At 46.2% G+C, this 20,854-nt stretch overlaps 1 protein-coding gene across 5 annotated transcripts in view; it reads right to left on the bottom strand.

The window, feature by feature from the left end:
* SEC16A (SEC16 homolog A, endoplasmic reticulum export factor) overlaps positions 1-13,666 on the bottom strand; it is a 440,683-nt gene extending 427,017 nt beyond the window's left edge. For 4 of the 5 annotated variants that reach the window (XM_082262809.1, XM_082262805.1, XM_082262807.1 and 1 more), the window contains exons 1-2: positions 13,552-13,666; positions 1,030-4,662 (exon numbers count right to left, since the gene is read on the bottom strand). In XM_082262809.1, coding sequence (XP_082118935.1) covers positions 1,030-4,602 — 3,573 coding nt within the window. In that variant the 5' untranslated portion in view covers positions 4,603-4,662; positions 13,552-13,666. Of the gene's footprint in view, positions 1-1,029; positions 4,663-13,509 lie in introns of all 5 variants that reach the window. The other variant, XM_082262806.1, reaches the window with a different exon arrangement.
* Between the last annotated feature and the right edge of the window lie 7,188 nt (positions 13,667-20,854).

Here is a 20,854-nt window from a genome sequence, read left to right as displayed (position 1 = left end):
AACAACTAAAATCTTGCCTAACAGAGGGTTTTTGCAAGGGGATTCCTGTCTTAGTGCCAGTATCGAATCACCTGAAGGTAGCAGGATGACGTAATGTATAATTTAAAAAATTAAAAATAATAATTTTTCCAGTATTAGGTTTTTACTGCTGTGCAGCTGTTGTGGAAATTCAGCTTAATATCCAAGAAGTGAGAACAGAGAAAAAAAGGACACCACACCCCGCAAAAAAAAAAAAAAAGAAGACTCAAGTTTCATATTAAAGCAGATTTCATATTAGGCTGGTAATGCAATGCAAGTGCCGGCACCCAGTCTAGATAGGTCTCTGAGTTAGTAAAGACACTGTGCTTTGGTAGCTAATAACAAATAAGTCAGCTATTAACCTAAATGCCATCACTCTTGGTGTATTGGCCAACGTTCTTCAAAATAGTTCAATTTTGACTATCAGAGTCATTAGTGAATCCTGATTTTTCTAAAGGCCAAGTCTTATAACTTAAGAGATTATGTTAACTGAAAAGGTTGGAGTTTTTTTTTTTTAAATCAGGTTTTGTAAGATATAGACAGTGTTATTCTTTAAAGTAGAACTATAGGCAAACTCCCCCCCCATTTAGGAATAAGTAATGGAGGGTCATGACCCCCGTCAGTTTATTTTTTGCCATCTGTGCCCCAATGGGGAGATTTCTCTTTGCTTCCTATCCCATAGCCAAAACAGGAAGTGAGAAATCCCTGCAAATTAAAAGATATTCCTTGGGACCCCCCCCCCCCCCCAAGTCACCAGAACTGGTGTCCCAATTGGAAGATTTCCCTTCCATTACTTTTCTGGGGACAACCCAAAATTTGGGATTTTCTTTTACTTTCAGTAATAAATGGTAAAACAGGATATATAGAGAGGGTGACTTTCCCAAACGAGGACCCAGACAGCAATAAACTGACAGGTGTTCTAATCTCTTTTCACTCTATACAAAGATTAAAAAAGTTTTGCGTTTAGGTACTTTATTCTTCTGTAACGGGCATGCCAAGTGGAGTTTTTACCTGGTAGTAGAGTTGAGAGGCTCGAGGATCCATGGGTGGATATGGCTGTTGGTAAGCTGATGGGTATGTACCGTACGCTCTGTAGTAGTAATAAGGATCAACTTGCTGTGGAGTTTGAGAAGTAGGTGGTCTTGCCTGTTCTGGATACCCAACAGAGTGGCTGGGGTTTGCTGCTGTGGTTGAGGTTGATACAGGATGAGCGGGGTAAGGTTTCTGCTCAGAAGACTCATATTTAGCTCCTGGCTCTGAAGTGCCGATGTATCGTAGATCTGCAGGATTCTGGCCAGTTGGCACCAGAGGTTCCGGTTGCGGCGGATAAGTCACAGGTTTAGACCCAGAAAGTACCTGCCCTGGAGGAGCTCCTGGTGGAGCCTGAGAAACAGGAGTCATGTACTCATGAGAAGGCCCCGGTCCAGGCTGCAAAGTCTCAAAGGAAGGCTGCTGTTGAACATCTTTAGTAACCTGCTGATAAAAACCTTGTTTGTTAATATCTGTCCCATGCTGGAAATTGAGGACATTGCTTGACTGATTTGGATAGTTAGGGGCACCGATGGGAGGCTGATTTTGAATCGAAGCATAAGCATTAGCATTTTGATTGGTAGATGCACGAGGCACAGTAAAATCAACAGCACCTACATTTTCCACATGGTTGCCAACCAAACTCCCTGAGACAGCAACCGTCCCAGTAGCATTTCCAACTGGCACATAAGACCCTGATACAGGAACTGAAGATTTTATTGACTCAACTGCTACACTTTCTGCCTTACCATTTTTCTGCCCCTCTGTGACCAAATTGAGTGGAAATTGATTGGATGATGGCTTAACATTTTGAGGCAGACTGGAAAACATTTCAGAAAATCGATCACTGCCAGGAGGAAAATTATTATTGAGAGAATTAGGCATTTTAAGCGAAGGTCCAGGCTGAACCAGAGCAAGAGCAGCATTCTGAGCAGGAATATAGTTACCAGTATGAGCTAGTCTGTCAGCAGTGGACGGATCTTTAGCAGAATTAAGGTTCTTGATTTGATTGGGCAAAGACAAAGAAAAATTAATAGGCTGTGCCAAATTATAGTTTTTGCTTGGCTGTGCAATTAAAACAGGCTGATTTTGCAAGGAATCTGTGGGTGGGGAAGACAACAGACTGGCATATCCAGAACTTGCCTGTGATGGGGGAGGTTCGTCATCTCCTATTTTTGGAGGGTTCTCAAGATTTTCTGAGGAGGTGTGCTCCACTGGCATTGTCACAAACTGTGCTGGGTCAAGCCTGCTGTTTTGCGCATCCATAGCCCCATCCTCTGGAGGCTGTATTACTTCATTTTGAGGTTTTGGAGGAACATAAACAGCAGGAGCTGGTGGAGCCAGTAGGACATTGCCTCCAAAATTGGGCAGTTCTCCTTGGGCCCACAGGGTAGTTGCAGGGCTTTCACACTTTTTATTTGACCCATGAGCCCTAGACGATGGACGTTTATCCAGCAATAGGCTATCGAAAGGTGGAACTCCAAAGAAATTCCCGCTAGTTACGTTCAAAACTTCAGCATTAGCACTGCCAGTAAAAATAGTTTCCAAATTATCAGGAGGTTGCTCTAGATTTCCTGGGGAAACTGCTGATGTGGCATTGTTCGAAGTGTTTGGTATGTGTTTGTTGGCATCTCGAACTTCACCAACTATCTTTGACTGGTCTATATCTACTGACTTTACACCTATGTATGAACGAACAGGTTCGAAAGAACTGTTAACACTGGCCTGAAATATTCCAGTGGGTTTTGGTGGACTTGGGGTTGGAGGCTGAGACAAATTACCATGGAAAGTTTTCTGTCCCATAGCTTGTACATTAGAGTCTTTAGCCGAAGGGGAAGAATCAATTTGCTTAAAGAAACTGTTGGTACTTTCATTCTCAAGTTTACCACTTTCCTTTTGAATAAAGGTGCCTACCAGTTCCTGAGGTCTTGTCGAGATGGGAAGACTTCGGTGACTTAAGTTACTGTAGTTTGAAGATACACTATCAGATCGAACAGGACGTGGCATCCCATCAGGGGCCTCCAGGTTTGGACCTCCTTCAATGTGGCTGGGGATATTCTTAGGGAGAGCTGGCACAGGTACAGATCCATACCTTAACCCTTCTGAATTTAAACCAGTAGGAAAAATATTTTGGGGTTCATTTGGTAAAACTTCCAGATTTTGAACACACTCTATATTTTCCACATTATCGTAAAGCTGTTCAGACCCACCTTTGGCTTCTGTGGGTTGTTTATCGATGCTGTCTACTTTCCAAAGTACATGTGGATCCTGAAAACTACTGGAGATCTCGGATACCAATGATGGAGTAGTTGTAACAGCAGGATGAAATGGTGAAGATGGAATTGTCTGGGTGTTAGAAACAGCTGGCTGAGTTTGTGAAAGAGACAATATTGCCGAGTGCCCAATAGGTTGATAGGAAATGTTACTTGCTTGCATACTAGCATTTTGCTGCTGTTCAGTTGAGAGGATTTCAACATTTTCTGCTTCATCCCCTTTAAAAAATGTTGATACAGTTCCCAAATTAACTTCGCTGTCTTTAATTTTTGCAGATTCACTCTGGGGCTTATTTTCAGGTATTGGTAATGGAGCGCCAGGCGGTAAAGTGGTAGAAGTAGGTAATGGCGAGTTTTGCTGTGGTTCTTGGTAGGCCTGACCAAACCGGCTGTTCTGTTCGATATTTTGGTTTTGCATATAATCCATTGGGATAGTGTTGTTGAACTGAGAAGCACTTTGCTGTTGGTTGTGATTGGAGCCACCAGTAAGTGTGAAAGATGCCGGAGCAGTTCTATGTGGGGCTGAGAAGTAGGTCTGATCACTGGATTGGGGTGGCAGGTGGGAAACTTCTAAATAAGGAGGGGAATAATAAGGGGTATTGTAAGCAGCATGCTGAGCAGTTGGAGGGAAATTCTGACTGGAGGTAGGTGGTGCAACCTGAGTAGATCCCCAAGGTGCTGTGGTTTGTTGAGAAGATGAGGGAGGATACAATTGTAATGGTGCTGAAACTTTGCTTCCATTTCCCCCTTCTGTAACATTTTGCCTGCTTTGAGACCTGCCCTGAATTGGCACAGAAGCATTTTCCAGTCCTCCTGTGATGTTATGAAGAGATGTTGGGGCTGAATGGGCAAGCCCAGGTTGCATGGTAGGTACGTTAGCCATGCTGTTTGGGAAATGCCCACTAGGCAGCAACGGAGGAGATACACTGCTGTGCATGGCTGCTCCTGCACCAGGTTGGGGAGTAGAACTTGGTATGCATGCTTGAGCACCAGTCAGGGATTGGTCAGCAGCAGCTGTGGGAGGACCAGGCTGTGGGTACAGTGAGGTTGATGGACTGGGCATTGTCAGCATATTTGACTTTGGTGCATTTCCTGGTGCCATACTTTGAGGAGTCATTCTGCCAAATGCAAAGGGGTCAGTGACTGGCTGCACTGGCTGCACTGGAGGGGCTGCCATTGCTGATGGAGTAGGAGTTCTTTTACGCCAGTATGCATTAGTGGTCATTCCCATGCGAGGAGGTCCACCCATCCCCGGTGGACCAGCAGGAGGAGGTGGCTGCATGTTTTTCTTCTATTTGCTATAGTGCCCCAATTTTTTTGTATAAAAAACTGCAGGTTAATCCTGAAAGAATGAAAAGAGAAAATATAAGCACGCATAAAACAGGGAAAGCGCAAAAATCAAAACATAAGTACAGCAATCAAAAATCCCTTTACATTTTTCTAACTATTTTAAATGGCCAAAATCTGACTGGCTGCTGTGGGTTACTGCATGGGAATGATAGGACTATAAAAAGAAAAGAAAGATGGGGGTGGCATGTTTGGCTTAAAGCAGTAGTGCAGAATGGTGTGCACCCCAAAACACATTAGCTTGCTAGATTACGGGAGGTTGTTGGAGCATTTGACCCTTGCACCACATGGCATCTTCCAGTTTACATGTTGTTTAACACTGCACTTTGAGTATGCATTCATATTTATTGGCCAATGCACCAGGTGTATGCGTTCTCCCCATTTGTTGTCTTTGTAAACCAAGGAAATATACTGTATTATGGGCCAGCCAGCCAACACAGAAGACGCGTGGCACTCCGATAAAACCGGCTTGTCTGACTGCCCCTTTCAGGTCTGCGGCCAACTGGAATTTTTCCTTTCAACATTTTCCTGATGTATTCATTATGTGCTGGGTGTTCTTTTAAGTGAATTAAAAATAAAATTCTCATTTTGCAGGGTGGGTCTGTTAAAGAGAACATTCTTTATTTTAAATCTTAACTGCTCAGGTGATTTGTTATCCAATCAGGATGTTGAGAGGATATGAGGCATTCAATACACGACCCTGGCAGTTACAAACTGAAAACAGCAAACAAGGTTACATGATGCTGCATCTAAAAACCTCAAGTGTAAAATCAATGCCGTAACTTGAAGGCAATCCAGATATAGCATTACAGTTTTACATGCAGCAATAAAATAACTTAAAGTCATATTTACTTTCTGGATATTATAGAAGGCTAAAAATAATTCTCTAGGCAAACAGTAAAGGGATGATTCAGACTTCAGAGCATGGTGAAACGGGAACTCTGGATGGCGAGAGAAATGTGAATGCTGCAGATGAAATGGAACGTCTAAAGCAAATAATGTACAATGCACTCCTGGCTGCCATAGCTGATGGCGTGGAACATTGCACGTCAAAAAAGCTAACACAGGCAAGTTTAATCTCAAAACGTAAACTTAACCATACCACTGCCAAGAGTCAAGCTAACAATCTTAGGCCAACCTGTTTGACTGTCACATGATCTTCCTACAGGCTTACAAAAAGTAATAAAGAGTACGACTTGATAGCAGAGTTATGTGACCTGTGCCTATCTGACTGCTGCTGAACTGCAGTGTATGATGGGACTTGTAGTTTTAATATGGTTACATACCTTCACTGTATGTTAAGCTGTCAGTGTGCTACTTTTGCAAACTCTGAAACGATTGTGTTGCAATACTTGTTAGAAAAACAGAATAATGCAGAACAATAAAACGCAATTGTTCATCTTTTTGTGAACAAAAAATGATTAAAATTGCAATGACTGATCATGAAGGGTTAGGTCAAAGATGGGCCGTTAACCACTTCAATGCCAGGCACTTTCAACCCTTTTCTGCCCAGGACAATTTTTAGCGCTGTCACAACTGCGTGGTCATGTGACACTGTATACATATGAACTTTGTATCATTTTTTCACACAAATACAGCTTACTTTTGGTGGAATTCATCCACCACTGGTTCCTTTTTTTTTTTTTATTTTTGCTCAAAAAAAAAAAAGACTGAAAATTTTGAATAAAAATGCATTTTTCTTTGTTTCGGGTATAACATGTTGCCAATAATATTTCTTCATGAATTTAGGTCACAATGTATACTGCTCCATTTCTTTGGTGAAATTAAATCAGTGTATATTCTTTAGTCTGTAGAAAAGTTATAAAGTGCACAAACTATGGTATATAATTTTCAGCTTTCTGTGATGTCGCACTTTCAATGACAGCTGCGTGACATGCAACGCTGTACCCAAATGACATTTTTATATATTTTTTTTTTTTTTTTTTTTTTTTAGAGGTATCCAATCGCCCCTAGGTTTTTTATGATTTGCAAAAAAAAAGTTAAAAAAAAATAAACAAAAATATAAACAGGGATGGAAGCATTTTTTCCCCTTTGGAGAGTGCTTCATACAAAGTCCCAACATTCTTCTAGTTGATTGTTTTCCTACCAATTTTTATAACAAAAAAAAAAACATAAAAATAGAAAATTCTGTAAATAAGTAATTTTTCTCCTTCACTGATGTGCGCTGATAGGCATCACTGATTGGGCTGCAGATTTCCCCAGTGAGGAAATGCCGCAGATTGGCTCTTCTCACACGCCGTCAGTGTGAGGAGAGGAAAGCCGATAAGCGGCATTTCCTTGTTTACATGTGATTAGCTGTGACTGGACACAGCTGCTTATATGGGTAAAGAGTCGCGTCACTGGCTCTTTACCGAGATCGGGGATGCACACCCAATGGTGCGCAAGCACGGCAAGAGTGGGACAACATCATATGTCGTCCCAGAACAATAGAAGCACCCCGCCACAGTAATTTGCCTATACAGTGAGCGGGAGGTGGTTAAATAAAAAGACGTTATAATTACCTGCTTTGTGTGCCAGCACAAAGTAGGCTCCTCCCTACTTCAGGTGCCTCCTGTAGCAAGCCGGGTGCCAAGGGGGTACCTGTGTCTGTGTTCTCACTGGGTACTGAGTCTGGCTGTGTGTGTAGTGTACACACGCGCCTATAGCTCTGCCCTCTATTTTTCCTGTGAGGGAGAAGCAACATGGAGCCAGGTAAGTGTGTAGGGACGTGGGAGTAGAACAGGTAGTGGGTGTTTTGTTTTTTGAGAATGCAATAAAGTTTATTAACCTCCTTCCGCCCGCGCTATAGCCGAAAGATGGCTACAGCGCGGTTCTATTTTCTGGGAGGCCGTCTTTATACGGCCTCCCAGTGACAGGCTCCCCGCGCGCTCCCGCGAACGCGCATCGGGGAAAATCTGTGTCGGCCGTGTCCCTTGGACACAGCCAATCACAGATCGTGGTGAATGGCCAATCACAGCTGCCATTTACCACATGATCGGACCATGCAATGAGAGATGATCTCATATGTAAACATATGAGATCATCTCTCATCGCCAGCTCTCCTTCCTCACACAGAGACTGCAGTGTGAGGAAGAGGAGAGCCGATCAGCGGTAAGCTGACACAGAGGAATGTAATCAGGGCACTGATCACCAGTGCCCTGATTACACAAGAGGAGAAAAAAAATGCCAAACTGCCCACAGTGCCCACAATCAGTGCCCATAGTGCTGCCAGTCAGTGCCCATCAGTGCCTGCTCATCTAGTCACTGATGGGCATTGACTAGCAGCACTATGGGCACTGAGTGTGGGCACTGATGGTGCTGCCCAGCAGTGCCACCTCAGTGCCCAGCAGTGCCACCTCTCAGTGTGGCATATTAGTACCTCCTCATCAGTGCCACCTCATCAGCTCACATCAGTGAAGGAGAAAAATGTATTTATTTTCAAAATTTACTCAGAAAATAAGAAAAACTTTTTTTTACCACCAAAAGAAAGCTCTATTTGTGTGAAAAGAGCAGGAGAGCGCTGAAAGCTGAAAATTGGCCTGGGCAGGAAGGGGGTAAAAGTGCCCAGTAGGCAAGTGGTTAAACATAAAATTTTCATAACATTTACCTTCAACTACGTAGTGCAAGAGGTCTGCCTGATTGCATACAAATTGAAAGTGTTTAGGTTTGACCTCATATTATATGGATTTGATAAATCTAAGAGCCGGTTCACACTGAGGCGACACGACTTCGGGGGGCGACCTGTGAAGTCCCGTGCACCATGACCTCGGCGCGACTTGTAGGGACTTCACATAATGGAAGTCTATGCAAGTCGCTCCGAGGTCACCCCAAAGTAGTACATGACCCTTTTTCTAAGTTGGAGCGACTTGTGTCGCTCCTATTAGAGCCGGTCCTGTACTATTCAATGGACCGCGACCAACCGCGACCAACCGCGACTTGTCAGGCTGACAAGTCGCGGCAGTGTGAATGGGCTCTAAAAGGAAAATTGTATAATGTATGGCCAGCCTTAAGCATAGTACACATGATAAGATTACCGGACGAATGATCATCTGTTTTTTCTTTGCATGCTAGTCTCCATATCGAAACCAAAAAGGTTACTAAAGTACGAAAATTATCGAACAGAATAAAATTTGGAAGTGATGTAATGTATTTTTGGAAGAAAACTGTACGAGAAACATTTTAGTACAATCGTAAAATTTTGGACAAAAAGTGTACCAACGATCAGTTTCATAGATCACGATCACAAAGTGGTATTTTTTTTTACAATATTCTGATCGTGTGTACCCGGCTTTAGACTTTAGTATCCCTTTAACAGATTATTGAAAGCTGGAATATCTGCAGGAACAAATTAGACGTTATGGTCGAGCTCTGACAACTATTTACAAATTAAAAAAGCCAAGAATTAGAATTCTATTGTTTGCCTACTAATGAGTTAACAGGACCACAGAGATTATATCTAAAGCCTCATTTTCATGCAAGTGTAAAATCTAAATCTGTCCGCCTCCGACAGTTGGGTGTAACAGAAAAAGCTTCTTTCAATACCAGCACTTAAATAACCCAAAATTAGTAAATTCAAGCAGGAATCAAGACAATCCAGCCCAAGGGCCACCAGGAGCCAGAGAATACATACTGATGTTTAAAGTAATTGACATAGGTCCATAATGTTACATTCAACTAACTCCCTAAAATACAGTTTCCAACAAACTGTGTGATGGCTTCTACTCTAATCAATAAAAACATCAAGAAGAAAAGAAAATAAGGATTGTCCTTTATCATACGCTACAGATTTCAAATATATGCAGGAGTTCTTATCTAGACAACAGAAGCCTAGATCTACGGCACCCATTACATTTATGTGGCACAACAGGATCTGAGCATCTGAAGACTAATCCCCGACTCCTGATCACTGGAGATCTCCTTAAGCCTCGTACACACGCACCAATTGCTGGCCGACCGATCGTCCGTCTTTTGTCCAGTGTTGTTGTGTTGGTTAAAATGTGCTCTAGACTGCACACAAATTTTCTCAGCCAACAACAACCAACTTCAGAAGTGATGTCATGTGCTGGTTTACTTTCTGTGTGTTTTTTCTTCTCTGAGCATGCCCAGTCTTGGTCATCTGATTTTTTTGTCTGCCGAAATCTGTACTGACTGACGAACAATTTTTTCCAAACTTTTCTGTCGAACAGATTTTGTTCGGCAGAAAAGTCGCAGTCGGTTGTCGGAAGCATCATACTAACAAGCCAACAATCGGCCGATCGGACGTTGGCCGAAAATTCACGGCCAACAATCGGTGCATGTGTACAAGGCTCAAGTCTCCCATGGCAGCTGGGAGATCGCACGGTACTTGCAGCTTAGTGCATGCCCATCCAATGCAGCCTCACCAGTGCGTGCCCATCCAATGCAGCCTCACCAGTGCGTGCCCATCCAATGCAGCCTCACCAGTGAGTGCCCATCCAATGCAGCCTCACCAGTGAGTGCCCATCCAATGCAGCCTCACCAGTGAGTGCCCATCCAATGCAGCCTCACCAGTGAGTGCCCATCCAATGCAGTCTGCAATAAAAAGAAAGGAGAGCCGCTGGATTACACAGAGCTGCTGGATTACACAGAGCGGGGATCAGTCCTGCCTCCTGGACCGGCTCCTATGATAGAAGTCACCAATGTGCTGTCTATCGTAGGAGGCAGTCCAGGAGGTGGGGCTTTGTATGATCACGGCCGCCGAGTAAGCAGGAGATCCCCGTTCTGTTTGTAATCCGGCAGTGTAAGCTGGGTGCCCCGTATCTGCAGGCAGTTACACATCGCAGGTCTCCTGCACACTGTCAGTCCCGTATCTGCAGGCAGTTACACATTGACAGGAAGCTCAATGAACTGCTTACATCACTCACCAGCATCCTGGTAGTTCATTGAGAGCTACAAGCCAACAGCCACTAAGTCTGCTGGTACTTGTAGTTCATTCACAGAACTCTACGAGCAGGTAAGTGCATGTCATTGCATCTCCTGCCTGCTCACAGGGAATACCAGCACAACTTTACTTCTGCTTTTAGGTGACCGTACACTACACATTCCCATTGGACAATGTCCTTTAGATCTACCAACAACCTGATTGGATTCCAATGCAATGACCTGCTGAGGGTTTTTATTACATAACATTGGTAAGCCTACAGGAGATTGATTGTACAATCAGATAGCACAGAGTATGGCCAACATTAGAAGAAGTTCCAATATAAAATGATGTCATGAAGAAACAGAGGACGGAAGGAAGATTGTAAGAGAAAGTAACACAGCCAATGCATCTAAGGGGTATTTATCCTTCACTGGCTCAACTGGCAATCAGGACAGAGCTGACTGAGTGTGGGGCCCCGGGGCCCCTCCATACTACAGGCAGGCCTCGGCGTCAGATGGAATTGAAGGGGCAATGTCTGAGGAGGAAAACACCCAGCAGAACACCAATCACTTCAAAATAAAAACATGCCCCCCCTCCCCAAACTAGTGAAGGGCCCCCAGAATGCCAGGGGCCACACAGGACACAAACCAGACCAACACTATCCCTGCTCAATGCCCAATCATACTGAACCTTCACAAGGGGCCCTAGAAGACCAGAGGCCCCACCATTCTACAGGGGGCCCAAGAAGACCAGAGGCCGCGCCATTCTGCAAGGGGCCCTAGAAGACCACAGGCCACGCCATTCTACAGGGGGCCCTAGAAGACCAGGGGCCGCGCCATTCTACAAGGGGCCCTAGAAGACCAGAGGCCGTGCCATTCTACAAGGGGCCCTAGAAGACCAGAGGCCGCGCCATTCTGCAAGGGGCCCTAGAAGACCAGGGGCCACGCCATTCTGCAAGGGGCCCTAGAAGACCACGGGCCACGCCATTCTGCAAGGGGCCCTAGAAGACCACAGGCCACGCCATTCTGCAAGGGGCACTAGAAGACCTGGGGCCACAGAAGACCAGGGGCCACGCCATTCTGCAAGGGGTCCTAGAAGACCACGGGCCACGCCAGTCTACAAGGGGCCCTAGAAGACCAGGGGCCACGCCAGTCTACAAGGGGCCCTAGAAGACCAGGGGCCGCGCCAGTCTACAAGGGGCCCTAGAAGACCAGGGGCCGCGCCAGTCTACAAGGGGCCCTAGAAGACCAGGGGCCGCGCCATTCTGCAAGGGGCCCTAGAAGACCAGGGGCCGCGCCATTCTGCAAGGGGCCCTAGAAGACCAGGGGCCGCGCCATTCTGCAAGGGGCCCTAGAAGACCAGGGGCCGCGCCATTCTGCAAGGGGCCCTAGAAGACCAGGGGCCGCGCCATTCTGCAAGGGGCCCTAGAAGACCACAGGCCACGCCATTCTGCAAGGGGCCCTAGAAGACCACGGGCCACGCCATTCTGCAAGGGGCCCTAGAAGACCACGGGCCACGCCATTCTGCAAGGGGCCCTAGAAGACCTGGGGCCACAGAAGACTAGGGGCCACGCCATTCTGCAAGGGGTCCTAGAAGACCAGGGGCCACGCCAGTCTACAAGGGGCCCTAGAAGACCAGGGGCCACGCCAGTCTACAAGGGGCCCTAGAAGACCAGGGGCCACGCCAGTCTACAAGGGGCCCTAGAAGACCAGGGACCACGCCAGTCTACAAGGGGCCCTAGAAGACCAGGGACCACGCCAGTCTACAAGGGGCCCTAGAAGACCAGGGGCCACGCCAGTCTACAAGGGGCCCTAGAAGACCAGGGGCCACGCCAGTCTACAAGGGGCCCTAGAAGACCAGGGGCCACGCCAGTCTACAAGGGGCCCTAGAAGACCAGGGACCACGCCAGTCTACAAGGGGCCCTAGAAGACCAGGGACCACGCCAGTCTACAAGGGGCCCTAGAAGACCAGGGGCCACGCCAGTCTACAAGGGGCCCTAGAAGACCAGGGGCCACGCCAGTCTACAAGGGGCCCTAGAAGACCAGGGGCCACGCCAGTCTACAAGGGGCCCTAGAAGACCAGGGGCCACGCCAGTCGACAAGGGGCCGCGCCAGTCTACAAGGGGCCCTAGAAGACCACGGCCACACCATTCTGCAAGGGGCCCTAGAAGACCAGGGGCCACGCCAGTCTACAAGGGGCCCTAGAAGACCAGGGGCTGAGCCATTCTGCAAGGGGCCCTAGAAGACCAGCGACCACGCCAGTCTACAAGGGGCCCTAGAAGACCAGGGGCCACGCCAGTCTACAAGGGGCCCTAGAAGACCAGGGGCCACGCCAGTCTACAAGGGGCCCTAGAAGACCAGGGACCACGCCAGTCTACAAGGGGCCCTAGAAGACCAGGGACCACGCCAGTCTACAAGGGGCCCTAGAAGACCAGGGGCCACGCCAGTCTACAAGGGGCCCTAGAAGACCAGGGGCCACGCCAGTCTACAAGGGGCCCTAGAAGACCAGGGGCCACGCCAGTCTACAAGGGGCCCTAGAAGACCAGGGGCCACGCCAGTCGACAAGGGGCCGCGCCAGTCTACAAGGGGCCCTAGAAGACCACGGCCACACCATTCTGCAAGGGGCCCTAGAAGACCAGGGGCCACGCCAGTCTACAAGGGGCCCTAGAAGACCAGGGGCTGCGCCATTCTGCAAGGGGCCCTAGAAGACCAGGGGCTGCGCCATTCTGCAAGGGGCCCTAACAGACAAGGCGCCGCGCCATTCTACAAGGGGCCCTAGAGGACAGGGGGCCACACCATTCTACAAGGGGCCCTAGAGGAGAGAGGGCCACACCATTCTACAAGGGGCCCTAGACCCTCCAACTCAACAAGGCAACTCAGGGGCCACACAGAGGTATGAGGGGCCCCACCAGACCTAAGTGTGCAGCTAAGGGCTCCTGCAGCCCTGTCCCCCTATATATACCGGGATCCTGTAACCCCAGCGGGCAGCCCCGGCCTCTCTCACCTGCAGACCAGCTGTGCTCGGCCGCTGTCCGCTGTCTCCCGGCTCGGAAGGAAACTCTCCCCTAACTCGGCAGCGCAGCCATCTTGGACATCCGGCTCGCCGACGTGTACATTGCGACGTCAGACTTCCCTGCGTGCTGACATCACGTGGAGCTGCTCCGCCAGCTGCGGCCAATAGCGGCAGTGGGGTGGGGCCTAAGCCTGCCAGCTGTCGCCCACATGGAGGGGAGCCATTCTACTGGTTGGATCCCTATCCCTGCTTTTCCCATTGACAGCTCATCAAATCTTGTGCAGCCGGAAGGGAAGAGCGGACAGGACTCTGGGCTGGGCATAATGACCGCGATGTGTTATCAGGGTCAGCTCACACCACATGCAGTGCAGTGCTTTTTTCTGCATCAGAAAAGCATGGAAAGTAGGATATATGGGTTCCAATGGCATAGTTCACACCAGCACAGTGCATTCCAGTGCTTTTCAGTTCCAGAAATAAAGGTGAAACATGCTGCTTTGTTTGTGCAGGAACGCAGTAAAAAGCATTAAAAAAGCACCGGACCCCAGCACAGTGAAGGAAAAAACAGGAATAAAGCATCTAGAATGCATCCGGAAAGCATCGGGAACGGATCTGGTGGACTATTTGTGCTGTGAACTGGCCCTCAATGGACAATGTTTGGTCTGTATTTGACTTTTCCCAGCCAGATCTTAAAGTGTTACTAAACCAAGGACCCTGCATTCACTATATCTGGTCTCCCATACAACATGGAAATGCAATAGTTTTAGTAAATATAAACTGCTAAATACCTTTTCTCATCAGCAGTATATAGCAGTCATGTGACTTCTATCAGTGCCTGGTTAAAGCTTGGAGGAGAAGTTTTCATTGACTGTCCTATGAAGCTGCTGGACCCCTGACCCTCTGTCTGGACAGTGTTGATTGGCCCTGTGCATATCATAAGCACATGCACCCTCACAAGAAAAAAAAAACCTCTAGCAATGCACACCAAACTGAGCATGTGCAGCCCTGGCTCCTAGTGCTCTGTCTTATCTGGACATGTTCTGGATTCAGAGGAAGAAGGAGGGATCAGAGAGACAGGATCAGACAGCCTTTTTACACACTGTAGAGGATTAACCCCTTAGGTTCCACAGTGAGTATAACAAGCATGCTTTACTGCATGTACAGACTTTAAGGGAAGAGGGCCAGTACACACCAGATCCGTTCCCGATGCTTTTTTACATGCGCTTTTTTAATGCATTCTTGATTTTCCGGATGCATTCTAGATCAATTTTTTCCTGTTTGTTTGTTCACTGGGTCCAGGGCTTTTTTGATGCTTTTTACTGTGGTCCAGTACAGCTTTGTGCAGTTGTACTTGTTTTGGAAGTGAAAGTAGTGATCGACTGATATAGTTTTTTTTAATGCCAATACCGATATTTCGGTCATCGGATATCGTTATCAGCCGATATCTGCCTATATTTTCAGACATTCAAAACATTTTTATTTTTTTTAGGTACTCCTTGTGGAGGGATCTGAGGGTCTCAAAGACCCAAAACCCCTCCTCGGCACTTAAAAGCATTCAAAACGCCAAGTTTGGCTGTTTTGAATGCTGTCAGTTTTTTTGATTTGGCCGAGTCCCCGGAAGTGATGTCATGACATCACTTCCGGGTTTTTTACATGGAGACCTGATCAGAGCCGAATGCGGCTTTGATCAGGTCTTCTCTTCAGCAGCTGCAGCTGTGGAGGTAGGATGCCACGGAAGGCAGCGGGAGGGGGGGGGGGTGGACGTCCCCTCCCGCTCCATGTAATGACAGCCGAGCGGCTTCTTAGCCACATCGGTTGTCATTACAAGTCATCCGACCGTCGGCTATGGACACCGGTACCGGGGTAATGCCTCTAGCTGCAGGCATCAACCCGGTACATGCACTTTCCCTAAATATCGGCAAATCCAAACGCCAATACAGATATATCGGCCAAAGTGCATATCGGCACCTGATATATCGGTGTTGCCGATAATCGGTCAATCTCTACTGAATAGTACTGGAATGCACTGTGCTGGTGTGAACTATGCTATTTGAACCCATATAGCTTACTCTCCATGCTTTTCTGATGCAGAAAAAAAACACTGTACTGCATGTGGTGTGAACTGGCAATATCGGTATTGGCATTAAAAAAAACGATATTGGTCGATCACTACTTTCACTTCCAAAACAAGTACAACTGCACAGAGCTGTACTGGACCACAGTAAAAAGCACCAAAAAAGCCCTGGACCCCTGTACAGTGAACAAACAAACAGGAAAAAAATTCAAACCTATGCATGTTGCTTTTGAGCATTTCTGCAGTGCTTTTTGCATTCTTTTACCGCAATTTTGCCACGATTTGCTTTTTTTATGCTTATGACCAGAGCATTTTTTGCTATTCAGCACTGTGCTTCTTTCACTGGCAATTGCATGCAACACTGTACACACATTGCATTTTTATTATCTTTTTCACACAAATAGAGCTTTATTTGGGTGGTATTTGATCACCATTGAATTTTTTATTATATAAACGAAAAAAGACTGAAGATGTAAAAAAAAGTTCTACTTGCTGTAAGGGCTAGTTCACACCAAAGAAACGCAGTCCAAATGTGTCCCAGATGCTTTTCTGCATTCATGTTTTTGATGCATTTTTGATGCAGTCCAGTGCATTTTCCCCCTCTTTTTGCTTAACCCTAAATAAGGGCATGTGTGTTCCAGTGCACTTTGGTGCAGCCAGTGCATTTATTATGCATTTTACCGTATTCCAGTACAGTTCAGTGCAGAAAAAATGCAGCATGCTCTACTTTTTTTTTCTGGAACTGGAACTGACCGCACTGGTGTAAACTATGCTATTGAAAACCATATAACTTACTATCCATGCATTTTTGATGCACAAAAAAAAAAAAAAGCACTGGACTGCATGTGGTGTGAACTGCCCTAATAAAACATATTCAATAAAATCAAATTTCATCATAAATTTAAGCCAAAACATACAGTCAGGTCGATAAATATTGGGACACAATTCTAATCTTTTTGGCTCTATACACCACCACAATGGATTTGAAATGAAACAAACAAGATGTGCTTTAACTGCAGACTTTCAGCTTTAATTTGAGGGTATTTACATCCAAATCAGGTGAACGGTGTAGGAATTACAACAGTTTGTATATGTGTCTCCCACTTTTTAAGGGACCAAAAGTAATGGGACAGATTAAAAATCATAAATCAAACTTTCACTTTTTAATACTTGGTTGCAAATCCTTTGCAGTCAATTACAGTCTGAAGTCTGGAATGCATAGACATCACCAGACGCTGGGTTTCATCCCTGGTGATGCTCTTCCAGGCCTCTACTGCAACTATCTTCAGTTCCTGCTTGTTCTTGGGGCATTTTCCCTTCAGTTTTGTCTTCAGCAAGTGAAATGCATGCTCAATCGGATTCAGGTCAGGTGATTGACTTGGTCATTGCATAACATTCCACTTCTTTCCCTTAAAAAACTCTTTGGTTGCTTTCGCAGTATGCTTCGGGTCATTGTCCATCTGCACTGTGAAGCGCTGTCCAATAAGTTCTGAAGCATTTGGCTGTATAAGAGCAGATAATATTGCCTGAAACACTTCAGAATTCATCCTGCTGCTTTTGTCAGCAGTCACATCATCAATAAATACAAGAGAACCAGTTCCATTGGCAGCCATACATGCCCACACCATGACACTACCACCACCATGCTTCACTGATGAGGTGGTATGCTTTGGATCATTAGCAGTTCCTTTCCTTCTCCATACTCCTCTCTTCCCATCACTCTGGTACAAGTTGATCTTGGCCTCATCTGTCCATAGGATGTTGTTCCAGAACTGTGAAGGCTTTTTTAGATGTTGTTTGGCAAACTCTAATCTGGCCTTCATGTTTTTGAGGCTCACCAATGGTTTACATTTTGTGGTCAACCCTCTGTGCTCACTCTGGTGAAGTCTTCTCTTGATTGTTGAATTTGACACACATACACCTACCTCCTGGAGAGTGTTCTTGATCTGGCCAACTGTTGTGAAGGGTGTTTTCTTCACCAGGGAAAGAATTCTTTGGTCATCCACCACAGTTGTTTTCTGTGGTCTTCTGGGTCTTTTGGTGTTGCTGAGCTCACCAGTGAGTTCTTTCTTTTTAAGGATGTTCCAAACAGTTGATTTGGCCGCACCTAATGTTTTTGCCATCTCTCTGATGGGTTTGTTTGTTTTTTTCAGCCTAATGATGGCTTGCTTCACTGATAGTGACAGCTCTTTGGATCTCATATTGAGAGTTGACAGCAACAGATTCCAAATGCAAATAGCACACTTGAAATGAACTCTAGAACTTTTATCTGCTCCTTGTAAATGGGAAAATGAGGGAATAACACACACCTGGCCATGGAACAGCTAAGCAGCCAATTGTCCCATTACTTTTGGTCCCTTAAAAAGTAGGAGGCACATATACAAACTGTTGTAATTCCTACACCATTCACCTGATATGGATGTAAATACCCTCAAATTAAAGCTGAAAGTCTGCAGTTAAAGCACATCTTGTTTGTTTCATTTCAAATCCATTGTGGTGGTGTATAGAGCCAAAAAGATTAGAATTGTGTCGATGTCCCAATATTTATGGACCTGACCAATGTTCCCTTTAAGCTGCGTGCATTAACGGTCCGGCGCAGCATAACTTCAGACCACGCAGCCGCGTGAAGACGATGAAGGTAGTGAGCAGTGCTCCCCGAGAGCCCGCCCATTGTGTGACAATAGCGAATGAAAATTCGCTATTGTCACACGGATCCTCCTCCTGGCCAATCAGGGAGCGGGTCCTCCCACTTCCTGATTGGCCGAAAGGCAAACCACCCCATGCCATTGGCCAAGGTCCGAGGAGGAGGCGGGAGGACTGAGGAGATGCGGGGACTGAAGACGAGAAGCTGACGTGAGGTAAGTGCATGGATCTTGGGGGGGGGATCTCGCGGGGGGAACGCTGGCATCTCTGCATTGATTGGGGGCAATGCTGTTGGCACTCTGCATTGATTGGAGACAATGCTGTTGGCACTCTGCATTGGGGCACCAAAAAAGCCGTTGCCAACAGAGGATCCTCCTGACAGCGCAAGCAAAAGAGTGATAAAGAATCATTGAAGTCCATCTTTGAAAAGGGCAGACCTATAGAAAATGACCAGAATACTGAAAGGAAAAGTGTATGTGATTAATTTTTTGTGTGCTCTTTACAAATGTTAATGTGGCTTTAATTGGCAGCTAATGCTTTGAAAAGGTTATTCACATTTTCCCACATTTTGCCCCTTTTTATTGATCAAGGAAGCTACCTTATCACCAGTTTTTGTAAGTGGCAAGTTGCATTGATTGGGGGCAATGCTGTGGGCACTCTGCATTGATTTGGGGGCAATGCTGTGGGCACTCTGAATTGATTTGGGGGCAATGCTGTGGGCACTCTGCATTTTTTTGGGGGCAATGCTGTGGGCACTCTGCATTGATTGGGGGCAATGCTGTGGGCACTCTGCATTGATTGGGGGCAATGCTGTTGGCACTCTGCTTTGATTTGGGGGCAATGCTGTGGGCACTCTGCATTGATTGGGGGCAATGCTGTGGGCACTCTGCATTGATTGGGGGCATACTGGTCACTCTGCATTGACGCCCCCCCCCCCATTGCTCAGTCTAAAGGTTTGCGCTCAGAAATTTTTTTATTTGCTCAGCACAGTAAAAAATTAGAGGGAACATTGGACCTGACTGTATTCTGCTACATGTCTTTGGTTAAAAAATCCCAATAAGTGTATATTAATTGGTTTATGTGAAAGTTATAGCGCCTAAAAAAAACAATGGTATGTAGCACCCTCTAGTGTGGGCTAGAAGTGAGTGTAGGCAAACCATACTCTTACTCACATTTAAAGTGTTACTAAACCCACAACAGTAAAATCAGTCTGTATATGCAGTAAAGCATGCTTGTTGTTATACTCACTGTGGAACCTAAGAGGTTAATCCTCTGCATTATGTATAAAGGCTGTGTGATCCTGTATGCACATATCCTCCTCTTCTTTGACTCCAACACATCTTGGGATAGAACAGAGCATTAGGAGTCAGGCTGCACATGCTCAGTTTAGTGTGTAATGCTAGAAAGTTATTTTTTTCTTGGGAGAGTGCATATGATCAGCACAGGGCCAATTAGCACTGTCCAGACAGAGGGTTAGGGGAGAATGAAAACTCCTACAAGCTTTACTAGGAATTGATACAAGTTAGTGGCGGCTGGTGCTCCATGGGCTGATGGGGGTGGCAGAAGGACCACACCCGCCCACACACCAGCTCCAGCCCGCACACCTGCCTCTCCTCCCTTCTCCTCCTTCTTCGCCAATACGATGGCTTCTGCTTTCGGCCAATCGGTAAAAGGGTCTCAGGACCCGCTTCCTGATTGGCCAGGAGGAGAATCTGTGTGAAAATAGCGAATATTCATTCGCTATAGTCACACAAGTGGGGCAGTGCTCCCACCCCTTCAACCTCTCCAGCAATGCTGGCAGCACTCATACGTCTATTGCCCAAAGACAACCTCTGGATTTGACGCTGAGCACGTGCACTCAACTTCTTTGGTCGACCATGGCGAGGTCTGTCCTGATTGGAACCTGTCCTGTTAAACTGCTGTATGGCCACCATGCGGCAGCTCAGTTTCAGGGTCTTGGCAATCTTTTTATAGCCTAGGCCATCTTTATGTAGAGCAACAATTATTTTTTAAGATCCTCAGAGAGTTCTTTGCCATGAGGTGCCATGTTGAACTTCCAGTGACCAGTATGAGAGAGTGAGAGCGATAACACCAAATTTAACACACCTGTTCCCCATTCACACCTGAGACCTTGTGATACTAACATGTCACATGACACCGGGGAGTGAAAATGGCTAATTGGGCCCAATTGGACAGCGGTTTAGACATTTATCATTTCTTGAGTGTTGTCACATGAAAAGATATAATAAAATATTCACAAAAATGTGAGGAGTGTACTCACTTTTGTTAGATACTGTATATACAGACACACACATTCAGACACAATCACACCTCTGCTTGCCTGCACATTTCTCCTCTGTGGATGGATACACATTGATTTCTGCAATCCCCTGTTATCTCCACCCTCATCCAGCCCTCTCCAGCTTTGCAGCTCTGGTAGGCTCTCCTATGACTCACCCTCCTCCTTTGCTGGCAAACTCTCACAAGAGTGAGAGAGATCTGTGCATTATGTCATTAGCCTAGGCTTTTTACCAGACAAGAAAGAGGAAGTGGGCTGTATAAGGTATTTACTGGCAGAAA

This window comes from Pelophylax lessonae (genome assembly GCF_965119305.1).
Source record: "Pelophylax lessonae genome assembly, chromosome: 7".
NCBI classification, from domain to species: Eukaryota; Metazoa; Chordata; class Amphibia; order Anura; family Ranidae; genus Pelophylax; species Pelophylax lessonae.
Note: the sequence above shows the minus strand (reverse complement) of the source record. Positions and strands in the feature narration are given on the sequence as shown.